At 52.8% G+C, this 14,099-nt stretch overlaps 8 protein-coding genes across 8 annotated transcripts; 5 read left to right on the top strand and 3 right to left on the bottom strand.

Moving 5' to 3' along the window:
* Positions 1–723: 723 nt before the first annotated feature.
* Positions 724–3,820, top strand: G6M90_00g097650 (uncharacterized protein; the record flags this gene model as incomplete). Its single annotated transcript, XM_014691090.1, has 3 exons — positions 724–1,448; positions 2,789–3,486; positions 3,546–3,820. 3 exons carry the CDS (start codon positions 724–726, stop codon positions 3,818–3,820), a joined length of 1,698 nt encoding a protein of 565 aa, XP_014546576.1.
* A 484-nt stretch (positions 3,821–4,304) lies between these two features.
* On the top strand, positions 4,305–5,384 carry gsfR2_0 (Transcription factor gsfR2; the record flags this gene model as incomplete). The annotated part of the gene is made up of 1 exon (XM_014691089.2): positions 4,305–5,384. The coding sequence occupies one exon, from the start codon at positions 4,305–4,307 to the stop codon at positions 5,382–5,384; it is 1,080 nt and encodes a 359-aa protein (XP_014546575.2).
* A 765-nt stretch (positions 5,385–6,149) lies between these two features.
* Positions 6,150–7,290, top strand: adhC2 (NADP-dependent alcohol dehydrogenase C 2; the record flags this gene model as incomplete). The annotated part of the gene is made up of 3 exons (XM_014691088.1): positions 6,150–6,441; positions 6,512–6,941; positions 7,005–7,290. The coding sequence occupies 3 exons, from the start codon at positions 6,150–6,152 to the stop codon at positions 7,288–7,290; spliced, it is 1,008 nt and encodes a 335-aa protein (XP_014546574.1).
* A 433-nt stretch (positions 7,291–7,723) lies between these two features.
* On the bottom strand, positions 7,724–8,269 carry rpb4 (DNA-directed RNA polymerase II subunit rpb4; the record flags this gene model as incomplete). The annotated part of the gene is made up of 3 exons (XM_014691087.1): positions 7,724–7,845; positions 7,899–8,026; positions 8,088–8,269. 3 exons carry the CDS (start codon positions 8,267–8,269, stop codon positions 7,724–7,726), a joined length of 432 nt encoding a protein of 143 aa, XP_014546573.1.
* A 580-nt stretch (positions 8,270–8,849) lies between these two features.
* On the top strand, positions 8,850–9,672 carry trs23 (Transport protein particle subunit trs23; the record flags this gene model as incomplete). The annotated part of the gene is made up of 5 exons (XM_066131532.1): positions 8,850–8,860; positions 8,915–8,978; positions 9,057–9,070; positions 9,121–9,246; positions 9,336–9,672. The coding sequence occupies 5 exons, from the start codon at positions 8,850–8,852 to the stop codon at positions 9,670–9,672; spliced, it is 552 nt and encodes a 183-aa protein (XP_065987638.1).
* A 192-nt stretch (positions 9,673–9,864) lies between these two features.
* Positions 9,865–10,781, bottom strand: RPN10 (26S proteasome non-ATPase regulatory subunit 4; the record flags this gene model as incomplete). Its single annotated transcript, XM_014691086.1, has 2 exons — positions 9,865–10,434; positions 10,491–10,781. The coding sequence occupies 2 exons, from the start codon at positions 10,779–10,781 to the stop codon at positions 9,865–9,867; spliced, it is 861 nt and encodes a 286-aa protein (XP_014546572.1).
* Positions 10,782–11,252: 471 nt separating this feature from the next.
* G6M90_00g097710 (uncharacterized protein) lies at positions 11,253–12,451 on the top strand (the record flags this gene model as incomplete). The annotated part of the gene is made up of 3 exons (XM_014691085.1): positions 11,253–11,445; positions 11,500–11,764; positions 11,827–12,451. The coding sequence occupies 3 exons, from the start codon at positions 11,253–11,255 to the stop codon at positions 12,449–12,451; spliced, it is 1,083 nt and encodes a 360-aa protein (XP_014546571.1).
* Positions 12,452–12,659: 208 nt separating this feature from the next.
* On the bottom strand, positions 12,660–13,516 carry TMA22 (Translation machinery-associated protein 22; the record flags this gene model as incomplete). The annotated part of the gene is made up of 5 exons (XM_066131533.1): positions 12,660–12,854; positions 12,903–13,120; positions 13,180–13,267; positions 13,363–13,382; positions 13,447–13,516. The coding sequence occupies 5 exons, from the start codon at positions 13,514–13,516 to the stop codon at positions 12,660–12,662; spliced, it is 591 nt and encodes a 196-aa protein (XP_065987600.1).
* Positions 13,517–14,099: the final 583 nt, after the last annotated feature.

The raw sequence follows: 14,099 nt of genomic DNA on the forward strand, positions 1-14,099 counted from the left end.
ACATTTGGCACCAGACGGCCTCTTCAACGTCTGCTTGTCAAAGGACACTTGAAATATGTAGTAGTACATATGTAAGTACATACGTGCTTTAGTTGGCGTCGGCCGCCAACACGGGGTCTTCCTCCGCAACACGTTTCACCTCGCGTCTAAGCCTCAACGCCCCAACATCAGCATCCCAAGGTTGGCGCCGTTGCCTTCATTCGCCGTCTTCCAGAAACGTATTCCAGATCGTCCTGTGCTCCAATGTTGGGTGAACCAGACCTCCCTCGATCCTGCGATCGCTGCCACGTCCTCAAGGAGCGCTGCGAGCGACCCGTACCTTCAGAGACATGCCCGTGCCGTCGTTGCAGCCGCCTCCATCTCGACTGTCGAAGCAATCGGCCTCACAAACGAGCTGGTCGCCCACCACGGCCGCATAGTTTAAAGAAGCCGTCTCAGCCTTGGCTTCAGAGCAGGGCCTTGGCCAAGGCAGAACAAAGGACAAGCAATGCAACAACTTCGACGGTCGATTCCGCAACCTGCAGCGGTCTCCGTAGCCTGTGCTGCGCCGGTTCGAGCATTTCCCAGGAGGAACTGTGGCACGTCAACAACCTTCTCACCAGCGATTGCTATCTGGAGGAATTTGTTATAGGCCCCAGCTTCTGTCACAGGCACCGAGACACGCTTGTGTCCCAGTATGACACGTCTCGATCTACAGTAGAAGATGCCTACATAGCCCTGGCCATGATCTGGGGCTTACGCGACCCTTCCACATCGCCCGACTATCCCTCGCTGAATACGTGCTACAAGAGAGCCTCTTCTGCCATTTTGACTCTGCGCTCTCTGGATGTCAGGATAGAGCACCATGTCCAGCCATGCTTAGTCCTTGGCGTCTCGCTGGTAACATTTGCTCTGAAGCTTGGTGGTGCGCATGTGCTCCCTCTATGCAGCCATATTCTAAGCCTGGTCAAACCCTACTATGAGGCCGGGAAGCGACTCGTCGATCCCGATCTGCTGATAGTCATCTCTTTGAATGAGATGGCAGAGTGCTTGTTCTGCGCAAGGATGCCAACCCTGCTCGTCGAGCTGCCCCCAGACCAAGCAGAATCGTACGTCAACCGGTACATCGGATTGAGCGCAAACATTTTGCCCTACCTGTTCCATATCTGCAAAATCTCTGCGGAGATGGCACATGGAGACCCAGTGGATAAAGACAAGACCTTGAGCCACCTTGAGGAAGAGATCAGGAGGTGGCAGCCTTCAATACAAGACAGTCGGATGAGCGAGTTTACGCCCACAGAGGTTTCGCACATGGTCTGCCAGGCCAGTACCATGCAGACTGCCGCGTTGCTCATAATTCACCGGTTGCGTTATCCATACGGCACCGAGGATTTGGCAGCGTCTGCAATGGCATCCAGCATTCTGTCACAGAATCAGATGACGCAGAAGATTACAGGACGTGCTCCCCGGTGCGTGGATCTACCTCTAATCGTGGCTTGTACAGAAATCCCGGATGAGTTGGAAAGGGCAACATACATACGGACTTTGTCACCGATTGCCATTTTTTCTCCCCTCTTTCAAAAGCGTGTTGAGTCAATGTTGGCGTTGGTCTGGGAGGCGAGGACGAGCAGTACTACCCTCTACTGGTGCGACCTGGCAGCTAGCCTGTCGTGATATATCCTCTTTAAAGCCATGATAATGGATTGTTTGAGCCAAGAAAGATCTACATGAAAGTCACCATCACTTTCTATCTCACCAGTGTGGTCTTTGTATGATCAGCCCGGCGGATTCTTTTCCCTAACGAGTCGGCAAGTTGCGAAGCAGTTGTATCAACAGTCCCATGCTGTCACCGCTCCACTTGACGTATCCAAAGCTGAAGCGCCTCTCTGGCGAGTCCTAGACCGGTCGTCAGATTCTGATCCTTCGTCTCGTCAAGAGATGGTTCGAGAAAAGGATGGCTGTGGGGGGCAGCATTTGCATCGATGCTTGGCGTAGCAAGCAGCTGTCGTAGGATGTGATCTCCGTTGGGATTCATTAGTGGAACGCATCTGTGTCTCTCCTCAAAGCAGCAATCCATCCACGGAATTCATGCCCACAAGAGGTCTCGTACGCACTACACGTAGCACGGGCATTCTCTCTTCAGAGTTTGCTCGCTCACTGACACAGGCACCCGATGAGGCATGGCGACGAGATCCCGGATAAGTGTGTCATGAAACTCGAACTATGGGCATTTATGTAGTCCAACGACAAAATCCCAATATAGGTGGAATATGCTGCAAAATTACCCTATTACACGGCCGTCAGATTTACAGCAGCAATTCTGTTTTCAAGTTCCATTAGAAATTCAGGCTTCGAGTTCAACATCACGAGGGCCTCTCGGCAACAACCACAAGCCATGAAACGCTGAAATTCACAACACATTTCTCAATCAATGAGATCTCAGTGCTGGCGAGCCGAAAGTTCTGTGGAATCACCTTGTGAGAGAAAAAGTCTGGCATTTGGCAGCTCGTGTAACTGCCAGCCAGTCGTTCACCTGCAACCAGCCGGCAGCCAGTTCCCACTACTCTTCAGCGTTTGTCTTTTTAGTGTTTCTGCAGAGAGATTCAACCAGAGCTTCTCACAGAGGCCGGCATTGCATAAACTGCTCAGTGATGAATCACACTGCACAATACGTACTGCTCGCACTTGTCTCATGGAACGTACCGCCCCTTCTGCTCTCGCGCGCCCTCTCCTTGCACCAGTCCGCGTCTCCTCTGCTCAGCCCTTACAAGTTGACGCTTAGGATAATGCAAAGCCAACCAGTTAATAGGGGTGCCAAATCTCCATATCCAATGGGATCATACTTCTATGTCCGTGGCGGCGACAAATTTGAAGGATGTTGCTCTACAGATCCATGCTTGCTGCCCGACTGTCCTCGCGGTCCACTAAAACGAGACGACAACGAAAATCTTCCAGTTGAATCATCAACTTCATCGAACAAGGGCTCTTCAAATAGCGGCTTTCCAAAAACCGAGACCCCTGAGCCCGACGAACCTAAGGAAACAACCAAAGCCTCCCCATCACCGAGCGAAACAAAAACCGACTCCGGAATCACGCACACAATCCCAAATTCGTCTATAGTTACCATCACAAAGCACACAGTCGTCTTTTCTGAAGCACCACCGTCATCCACGACGTCGATCCCCGAAACAAGCACTGGCACGGCACCGGGAACCACCTGCTCTGACTGCAACGAGCCCGGCCAGACGTCGAGCTCCGATGAAGACGCCAGTAATGAAGTGGGGGTGACTCCAGGCGCCATTGCCGGAATAGCGGCTGGCGGTGCGATTATTCTGGCTCTTGTGGTGATAATCTGGGTGGTGGCAAGACGGAGGAAACGGGAGCGACAAAGCTCGGGTGTAAGTGATGAGGATACGACTGGAGGCTCGCGAGTCGACGGGTATGAAAAGGTGACACCGCACACAACCGGCACGGGGGGAGTTGGCGATCCATTTGCTCCTTTTGGAGGTAAGTTGTGTTTTGCATCCCATCAAGAGGGCAGGATAGGCATTTGGCTGACCAGACAGGGCGAACCGATCAACCTCACGGCCCGGATCCTCCACACAGCGAGGCTTTTGAAATGGACGGCACGGGCATTGCCCCCGTCGAATTGCCCGCCACAAGCATCTGGGAAGCTCCAGGCCCTGCGGCATCGCCGTTGGATGTTGTGAGCCCCGTCACTCCGGCCAATAGTGACCCTAGAGCCACACTGGCCTCGGGCTCCTCCCAGGGCTGCGTGCGATATGTGAATCAGTGGAATCAGTACAGGTCAATGGCAGAAGCTGACGAGCGCGGAGTGTAAAAGCCAGGTGGGGGCCTGTGGGAGAGTTGGTGGTCTGGGCCCTATGGCATTGTTGGTTTACTCGACCGAATACGTATAGCACAGAACGGGACATGCAAAGGAAAGCAAACAATAATAAAGACGAATTCTATACCCCAAGAATCTGCAAAGCATTCGCATGGCTTGACTCGACTTGGCCTGATCTGACGCCAAATCGGGCTCTGTACCTTGTGTCAAGTTGGATGCTCGCTTACACCGGGAATAACACGAAATTAGCAATGGCCAGGGTTCTGATGAAGAATCCAGCGACTTGTACCAATTCGGTCGGTACCTGCCAACAGTGGCACAATTTAAGATCGCCACCACACGATTCTATTTGTCAGCCACCGGCTTCAGATGCAACTAGTCTGGTAAGTTACTAGTCACTACTTCATCCGGGCTAGAACGCAACCAGACATTACTTCCGTGAAATCTCCAACGGAAAATATATGCTTCAATCGTCAACATGTCGATCCGGCGCCAGTCGTGCGACAGCTGCTTCGCCTCCCGCCGAAAATGTGATCTCACATACCCAATCTGCATTCGCTGTGAGCGCAACAACAAGAGCTGCCAGTACAAGTATCCACCGCAGCTGCTCAAGGAGCGCATCGCCGTCGACGCTACCGCCACAGTACCTGCTACTCAATCCACCCGACAAGTGAAGCGGAAATTCAGCCATGTCGATGCTTCATCGCGGCACACGACAGGCCCCGTGGCCCCGACGCCCAGCAGTCCGCGATGGACGGGCCACCTGGGCACGCTCCCGCCGATAGCAGCCTCAAAGTCGTGGAACTGGGTGCTCAACCAGATCCGCAGCTGTCCGCAAAACTTTGCAGAGCGCGCAGAAACAATCTTCATCCACAAGGGCCTCTACACCGACAACAAGCCCCCGCCGCCGCTCCGCGCAGCCTTTGGTATCTGCGCCGGCGCCCTGTCGGCGAACCAGGTCAGCCACCAGACGCTCTTCCGCGTCCTGGACTCCGAGGTCGTCGCCCTCATCAGGTCGTCTCTGGCGGGCTCCCTGCAGGAGGAGCTGCACAAGCTGCAGGCCGTGGTGCTGTATCAAATCATCCGCCTCTTCTACGGCCGGGTTGGCGAGCGCGTGCTCGCCGAACGCCAGGAGTACTTTGTCCGCTCCTACGCCCTCAAGCTGCTGCACTTGTCTGACACGGAGCTACGCAGTGGCCCTCGCACATGGGCGGCGTGGATCCTCGCCGAAAGCATCCGGCGGACAGTCTACATTGCGTTCAAGCTGTACACGTCGTACGCCATGTCGAGGTACGGCCAGTGCTCGGAGATGCAGGCCATGAACATGCTGCCTATTTCTACCAACTCGCGACTGTGGTACTCGAGCGAAGAGCGTGGGTTTCAGCCTCCGGACCGAGACGAGGTCATGACGTACAAGGACTTTGCCGAGTTTTATGCAAGGACGCTGAGGAGAGTGCATGAGCCGTTTGAGAGATTAATTATTGTGGGGTGCAAACGACGCATAGAGCAGGTTGATGGGATTGTTTGTCCGCGGAGCAGAGCGGAGGAGGTTGTTTGAAGACGGGAAGTCTGGCTTTTCGTTCTGGTGAGCTGTTTGTGGGATCGGCGTTGGGGAGAGACCATAATTTCGGCGATGAGTATTTGCATGGGAGCAAGCATACAATACATATACATATCTCAGCTAGACTCTGTAATCAGCCGAGGGAGGATTCCATTCTTTATCGTACTTGAGTCGTAGTAGAAACACCGAGGTTGAATTTTCTCGTTTGGTTTTGAATCTTGACACCCACCAATCTCCGGCGGTGCCGACTGATTCGTTTTGAGAACAAGGCAGGTACGTCAGTGCGCTTCAATGTTAAGATACCCGGATTTGCCAGACACCACTCTGCAGTTTGACCAAGTAACATTGAGGTTAATATACTTTAGGCGGCAGCATGCGGGCCAGAGTGGACTGCGGTCAGAAGTGGAGCCTGCGGTCAAAGGTGGATCATTTCAAGTGATGTCCCCACCAGCATCTACCAACTTCAACATGGAGGGTTGGCAGGCAAACGAGGCTCGGGAATACACGTCAGTGGCATCAGAGCAAAGGCTTGGTAAGCTACTGAACAGAAAACGGATGGGAAATGGACCGTGTATTAGAAATTGGGATCTTTCCCATGTATAACTCAACCTATCTTTCAGACTATTTAATGATCCAACCACTTCTCTACCCTCAAAAAAGTCTCTCCATCATCAAGCTCCTACTGTCATCCAGCACTTGACTCCATTCTATAACGTTGCTCAACCGACCTCTCACCACTTCCCGTCACAACCTACAGAAAACATGGGAGTCGACTTCACTGTATTTAAAGGCTCCAAGACCGGGGAAATCGTCGAAGCCACCGGCCACCGAGACCCAGGTCCCACCGAAGTCATTGTCAAAATCTCACACTGCGGTGTCTGCGGCACCGACGAACACTTTCTCCACGCGGACCAAGGTCTCGGCCATGAGGGAGTTGGAGTCATTACAGAGCTTGGCTCTGCCGTACATGAAGTGTCCAACTTCAAAGTCGGCGATCGCGTGGGCATGGGGTGGTTCCACAAGTTCTGCGGGAACTGCAGACCGTGCCTTACTGGTAAAGCGTCCCCAAGACGATAAAAGAAGTTCGGGGGGAATCGACATGATACTGAATTCTCGCACCACAGGCTTCTCGAATAACTGCGCATCGGCCAAGAAGTTCGGCTCCAACAACCTGGACCAAGGCTGCTTCGGCTCCTCTGTCGCCTGGGACGTTTCCGCCCTGTTCAAGATCCCCGACGCAATCGCCGTTGAGGATGCCGGTCCCTTGATGTGCGGCGGCGCAACCGTCTTCAGTCCCCTGCACACGTCTGGTGCAAAGCCGGGAGACCGAGTTGGTATCATTGGCATCGGCGGTCTCGGCCATTTGGCCATCCAGTTTGCTTCCAAGATGGGCATGGAGACCGTCGTCTTCTCCAGCTCAGCATCCAAGAAGGAGGAGGCATTGAAATTCGGCGCCTCGGAGTTTTACACCGCAGCTGATTTGGCCAAGCCGGAGAATATCGAAAGGGTCGACATTCTGCTGATTACTTCCAGCGTGATGCCGGACCTGTCCACGTGAGTACCGCAGTGTCGTCCATGTGCTGCCGCCATCTTCCGACGTTGGGCTAACCAGTGTAGATATTATCCCGTCCTGGCCCAGGGGGCACAAATTTACCCCCTAACTGTCAGCTTTGAGCCCTTGCAAATCACACCCGTAACCTTAATCAGTACTGGTATCCGGATTATCGGGTCTGCCGTGGCCAGTGCCGGCACACAGCAGGCCATGTTGGCGTTCGCGGCCAAGAAGGGAATCAAGCCACAGATTGAAAAGTTTCCTCTGACCAAGGACGGCGTTGTCGATGCGATGACGAGGTTGAAAGAGGGCAAGATGCGATATCGGGGCGTGTTGGTGGCGCCGCAGTAATTTTGATGCCCAATTTGGAGTTTTTTTTCCATCTCAATAGCTGGCCATAGAAAAGGTCATTGCGCGAGAACGGTTAGCAAAGCTGCATCGACTGTAGGGCATGCAATCACGAGAGTTGACTTACCTTGGCCCGAGTGTCTGCTTGTCTATTCCATCACCAACAAACATACATACCATTCCACCACGTGGTGACCAATGTATTCAATTCGTCAAATTTATTGGGTATTCTACATCAACGTACCCATCTCCCAAGTCCTATCTTCTCCTTTGTCTGTTGCGAAAACACAAATCTTGACCCAGCGCCAGAAATGCCAAATGTAACACCCAGATACCTCTCTTTTTTTTTCTCGTTAGCAAAAAAATCAACCCAAGTACAATCCTGTTCCAAAATCAATCCCGTAGCACCACTCATCCTTGAGCTTTCCCGATCACATCATCGGTTTTGTAGTTTGGAGATTTCATCGAGCAAATCTTGCAGGTCCTCGTCCTTGATCTTGTCGGCGAGCGACGGGATAAGAGTCTTGGCTTCGTCGGCGTTTTCGCAGCACAATGATCCTACACGGTGTCAGCAATCACACACCAGGCATGAAGAAGCAGCAACCGCGTACCCAGCTGCGCCCTCTCAAACTTGGCCAGGTCCTTATGTGCGCTCAACAGACGTTCGACAGCTTCCACGTTTTCCTTTTGCGTAAACCGGGCAAAATGATCCAGATAGTTGAGCGTCTGGTTTAGCATCCTGGGTAACCAGTTAGCGCCTCATTCATAGTCCCATCCGGCCTTGGTGTCGTGAAGCGTACTCGGTCTCGTTGACGTTCTTGCGATCATTTCGACGCTTAGCAACCAGCGCGTTCAGAACAAGCGCTGCTTCTGACAGAGTCAAGGTGTCGACGTTTTGGAATTCTCCCAGGTTCAAAGTCGCGGAAGCTTCTTCGTTGCCTGGAGGGGGGGGCTTTGGGCGTGAAGTTCGCTGGTTTGACATTGTCGGTCGTCCTTGGGACGATGTGGTGGTCTCGCGTCGACGACGATTGATTCGTGACGGTTCGCCGACAGAGGCAGAGGCGCAGGCTCGAGACGTCGGCGCGAGGGACGGTATCGTTTGCGACGGGTGGGTTGCGGTCGGAGCTCGTAGGGATGCTGCGCGACGGAGAGGGAAACAAGGCAAAAAAAAAAAAGGAATGGGATGGACAGCGCTTCTGACACTGGTCAATGAGGCTGGCTGACCACGCGACGATTGGATGATGGGAGTGCGTGTGGGCGGCTACGGAGTACACATGCAACCAAATGGTCGAGGGGTCCAGGTGTCAATCGATTGACTCCAGCAAGTGCTTGGTCTGCGCAGTGAAAACAGATGGTAATTTGGCGGGGCTGCTGCCTATCAGTGCTGACTTTAGCGGTGCTCGCGTGGCTGCTGGTTGCCTTTGCAGCGACCTCGGGAGTCAAACTTCACCAGACTTGACCGGACTTGACACGTCAACGCCACAGTTGACATGGAGCTGCTCACTCATCATCTGGGGCCCAAGCGACGCACACTCACTTGCACATAGGTGACACTCAACCCCATGAGTGAAGCGTGATGCAAAGACAACCGACCTTTACTATCATTCAGTCTTTGCTAACCCGGCAGACAATATTCAATCCCGTACGCCGTCACGAGCACTATCCATCGCCGCTTACTCAACAACACCGAGGTTCATGCTTGCGCCTCAGCGGATGAGCCTCACACTGGCCCAGGAACAAGACATTGACAATTTGATGGCTCTCAATAGCCGCCCGACACAATGTACGCCTAGTCTACACTCTCATCTTGGAGCATCTCTGACCGCGTGCTAGGACTGTCTTTGCCCTCATCATCATCAACAAGGCCGGTGGCTTAGTCTATAACAAGACCTTCCACGACAGCGGTCTGCACAAGATTAGCACAAACGATTACCTGGTCCTGGCCGGTACTTTCCACGGGTGCGTCTCCCACCTCCGATGTTTGCCAATGCCCTTGGTCCTCCCCCTTATAAAGAGTCTCCTGAGGGTTTCGCTGCTCACATACACAGTGTCCACGCCATCACCGCCAGACTCAACCCCATTAGGCCCATCACCCCCCATCCCGGCACCAACGGCGTGGCAATCCGCCCAGAGCCCTCGTCGGGCCTAGAGGTGCTGGAAACAGAAAACTTTCGATTGCAGTGCTTCAACACCATGACGGGGACCAAGTTCCTCTTATTTACGGATTCTACGCAGGCGAATGTGGATGTTACGATTAGGAGGATATACGACTTGTATTCGGACTATGTTATGAAGAATCCGTTTTATTCCCTGGAGATGCCTATCCGGTGTGATATTTTTGATCGGAAATTACTGTCATATATTAGAGAGATTAATAATCGGTAATAGAGGTCCGTCAGGAAATAATTTATTCCCGTCCCCTCCATTGCCACGATTGCATAACCCTGCACTGCTGCTTGTAGGCGTCGCCAAAATCCAGTCCTAAATTCATCTCTAAGACTCTAGTTCTATTGTACAGCTTCGACGAGAAGCCACTCCGCACAGGTTTGCCTGAGTCGTACCGTATGCGGCGCTCCCTTACGACGTGTCCATCTTGTCACCGCCGTCCTTTTTGTCTCCGCTTCCAGATGGACCAGACTCATCCTCCTCCTTGACACTCTCAAGTGATGCCTTTTTGGCAGCTTCCTCCTCCTCCCGGGCTATCTTTTCTTGCCTGGCCTTCTCCTCCTCCATACTCATTCGCAAAGCGAGGGCAAGCTCGGGTTCCATGGCGGGATCAAAACCAAATTCAAACTCCTCGTTGCCTCCGCCCATACCGCCGCCGCCGCCGCCGCCAGATCCCGAAGCACCCTCGCCAAGTAATATTGGGGTGGCCACAAGTTGGTCGCTCAGCAGCTTGCTACTAGGTGGAATAACAACAAAGTGTGAACCCTCGCTGCCCTTGACCTCATCGTTAAAAATCTGCAGCTTCTTCTGCGTGCCGTCATCGTCGAGGTCGCCAAACAGGATGAAATCTACCGAAATGTTGCCCTTTTTCATCTTTTTAGCCAACTGCGTCAGCTCCTTATCGCTCTCTTCGATTGGGGAGCAAATAAAGACTATTATTCGCTGTCGCTGGGATCGGTTTTGTCGGTGCTTCAGAGCAAGCTATTGATTGCTTAGTTGTGTAAACATGCAAATAACGACGATGATTTTATACAAACCGTAGCAACTTGAATGCCAGTCTTGAGATGAGATGAGCCGCCAATCTTCTTCTTTGTCCGATGCAGGCCCTCCAATATCTTGCCTTGCTCGGTCGTGAGAGTGACGAGCACTTCGGGACCCTTGCCTCCCATGCTCATCAGGCCAACTGAAGACTCAGGGTTACCCTGAGTAATAGTCTGGAAAAGGACATTGACGGCGTCAACTTGTGAATCGAATCTCGTGGGCTGGTAGTCTCCGTTTCTGCTGCTCTCGCTGTTGTCTACGACAACCATCACCGCCTCGAGAACCATCTTGGTGCTGCACCGGAGCCTGGAGCTAATTCGTATTGTATGGCGACCGTGCAAATGATGTTGAAAAGGAGAGAGGTGTTCAGCTCCTGGGTGGCGAGTATAGAGTCACACGGGTAATGATGAGGAGGAAGTACTAGTAGAAGCAAGGCTACAGGAACAAGCTCCACGAGGTAGTGGCTCATCCTAGAGGCGTAAGGCGGTTCAGCCTGCTGGCAGGTACTGGTACCTCAGGTGTCAGCATGCGGGGCGCTATTTTCAGGTACTTTGACCCCTAGTTCATAAAATGGCGACGTCCTCGCCCATGTGCTGACATAATGCAGCCACACACACCCACGTTTGTTTACTTCCACACCACTGACCAGTCACAGCGCGCCAAAGCCAAGCAGCAACACCTCACCTCAAGCCAATGATCTCGCAACCTGCACGAAAATACAAACCTCGACATCATTCACCAGCCCTGACGACGACAAAATGGCTCCCGTTAGAAATAAGAAGAGGGTATCCGACCAATCCACCGCCTCAAGGAGGCACGGCGCAGCTACAGACACCAAGGTGCCCATCAAAAGCCCATCAACGCCTCACGATAAAAGCCCAATCAAGAAGCGCAGGATGGGAATTAGCGCCCTGCAGAAACAGGCGTTGATTGACAATCTTCAGTTAGAGGGTAATTCTCACCCAAATTTTGTTGGATGCTTGGCATGTATACTGAGTTGTCTAGTCACCGAACGCGCCAGACGGCTTCGCGCCCAATACCAGCTTCAAGCACAGGGACTACGGTCACGGATTGAAATACGGATAAACAGAATCCCCATGTCTCTGCGAAAGTTGACGATGGGCGACCTGCTTTTGAAATGCTCACAACAGGGTCAGGGCCGGGTCGTTTCCAGGCCTCCAGTGCCCGCCAAAGACACACCTCGGTCGAGCCCACAGAGGACGCTGCCAGCTCGCAATCAAGCTGTAGGCCGCGGCTATAAGCGCATGAGGTAACAACACTCCACTTGAGGCCAAAAACACAATACAATAGAATATGCTAATATTTCCTTAGCAATGAGGTCGCAGGAGACAAGGAAAACGACTTTGAAATCGGGGATGGCGCCAAGAAGAGAGCTAGAGCAGAGACGGGGCGTGTTAGGCCAAACCAGATCCTGTCCCCGACTTCATCCAACTCTCGCCTTGCAAATCGAGATCGGCCTGTATCGCCGGCGAAGCCGCAAATCCCCCGACCTGGCTCCCCGTTAAAATCCACCGCCGCCTCACGCGCCGCCGCCACGAGTGTTCTCTCCAGCATGGTGGAAAAGGCCAAGGCTACGCGTACTAGAGGGACCAGGAAGGTCACTACGACTTCAGAAGCAAGCTCCGCGTCAACAACTGCTACAAAGACACGACGACCTGCGACCGCTACAGCCTCAAGAGCACCTGTTTCTCGGCCGGTAACTCGGACTGGTCGTCGTCCTAGTGAGACGAGCGACACCAGTGAGGCAAGTGCCGGAACTGTAGTCAGAAAACCGGCCACGTCCAAGAAGGCAGCACCAGCAGTGACGCGTACCACTGTCATGGGAACTATTCGAAAGGGGGTTACCGGTGCTACGGCGAAGAGAGCAGCGGCAAAAGCAGCGGCACCCTCAGCCACAACAGCAGCGAGTGGTAGGGTGTTGCGCAAGCGAGGATAGGTTCGCTGGCATGAGAATTAACGAAAATCAGTTTCTTGTCCTCTCTTTTTTTTCTTATAGAGCTTTGACACGGGCGTTAACACTTGGCGTAAATTGGGATTGGATACGGGTTCAATTTGAGACATTGCACTGGCGTTATTTGGAGGCATGTAATGCAAAGGCCAGGGTTTATAGTCAATCAGACCATGCGAAATGTTACTTGATAAATTTATGTCGTTGCCTTTTTCTTCTTCTTGTCATCTACAAGCTCGATGTTGTCCGCGGGTATCTCCTTGTACTTCTCCAAAATGAACTCCTCCAACTCGTCGCTAACATCGCCCTGCACTACGATTTCTTCGCCCCCACTAGGCAGCTTGGTCACTGACGAGCCAGTGGCGAACTTTTTGCCGAGATCTTTGGCCACCTGATATTATTAGCACCGACCACGTCAAGACACCTTTGGAGAGCACACCTTTTTCAGTTCCAGACCAAACGCTTCCAGTCCAATGACCGCCGTGACAAACTTCTTCTTATTCCGCTCAATGCGCTTGATGGTAATCACGCTGTTGGCTATCTTATCGGCCTGCTTCGCCTCGGCGGCCTCGGCCTTGGCAGTCTTCTTCTGTGCGTCTTTGGCCGCTCTCTTTTGCGCTTCGACGGATAAGGATGCGGTTGCAGCTTCTAACGCCTCTGTCCAAAAATACTCGTCAGGCAGTTGGTCGCCACTGCGGGAAACATTGCATACTGACCGGCTGACCAGACTCTGTCATACAACTCCTTGTTGTTCGTTTCCAGCCATTCCTGGCACTTTTTCACGGTTCCTCCATATTCACAGTACTATTTTGGATAATGTCAGAACGCACCAGTCGTAGTTGGGTGTTTCTATTATCGTAGTATCAAGGCACGGTAAATGGGGTTGGACGGTCACACACCTCTGGTGGCAGTGTACAAACTGATGACGTCTGGTCAGTAGGGAATCATGCATCGACGTTACGACAACATGGTGAGGTGCTTACCACCGCAGTATGTTACATGTCTGGCCTGGGGCTCGGCTGAAGCGTCTGGCTGTTGTTCTACGTCTGCCATGACTGTAGACTTTTTGTGAATTGGAGTTGAAAGCGCTCGAGCTCTTGTGAAATCTCGAGCTCCTGTAGCGCAAATGGCGGGGTAAAATTGCCAGAGGTCGGTCGGCCGTTGGAGGGGCTCGGCAGTAGCTGTCACCGGCTGGCAGTCCACAAGCTTGCTTGCCCTTCCAGGCCTGAGGCACGAATTTCTATCACCAGGTATGCATGCATTCTCCGTACAGTACTCTCCGTTATGGAGCCTGCATGTCAACTGGTGCACGTTTACACAACATCAGCGGTTGCACTCTTGACCCTGGTTGACCTGTTTTGCTCTGATCATTGATGTCCTCGACCTTTGCATCGGAGGCTTCTGTCAATTACCAATTACCTACTTAGTAAGTACTCATGCTGTCCACTTTTATGTGCATATGGCCACCACTTCGGCCAAATCTCGTCTCATTTGTATCATGTTCATTCTGTCCATGCAGCTTTTTTGGCTGTCAAAATCTCTGGTCGTGAAAGCCTACCACCGTACCGCCCGTCGAGACCATGTTCGGCAGGATGCATCACACTCCAGCAATGGATTGATTGGGGGCCGAGAAGCA

This window comes from Metarhizium brunneum, chromosome 6 (assembly GCF_013426205.1).
Source record: "Metarhizium brunneum chromosome 6, complete sequence".
NCBI classification, from domain to species: domain Eukaryota; kingdom Fungi; phylum Ascomycota; class Sordariomycetes; order Hypocreales; family Clavicipitaceae; genus Metarhizium; species Metarhizium brunneum.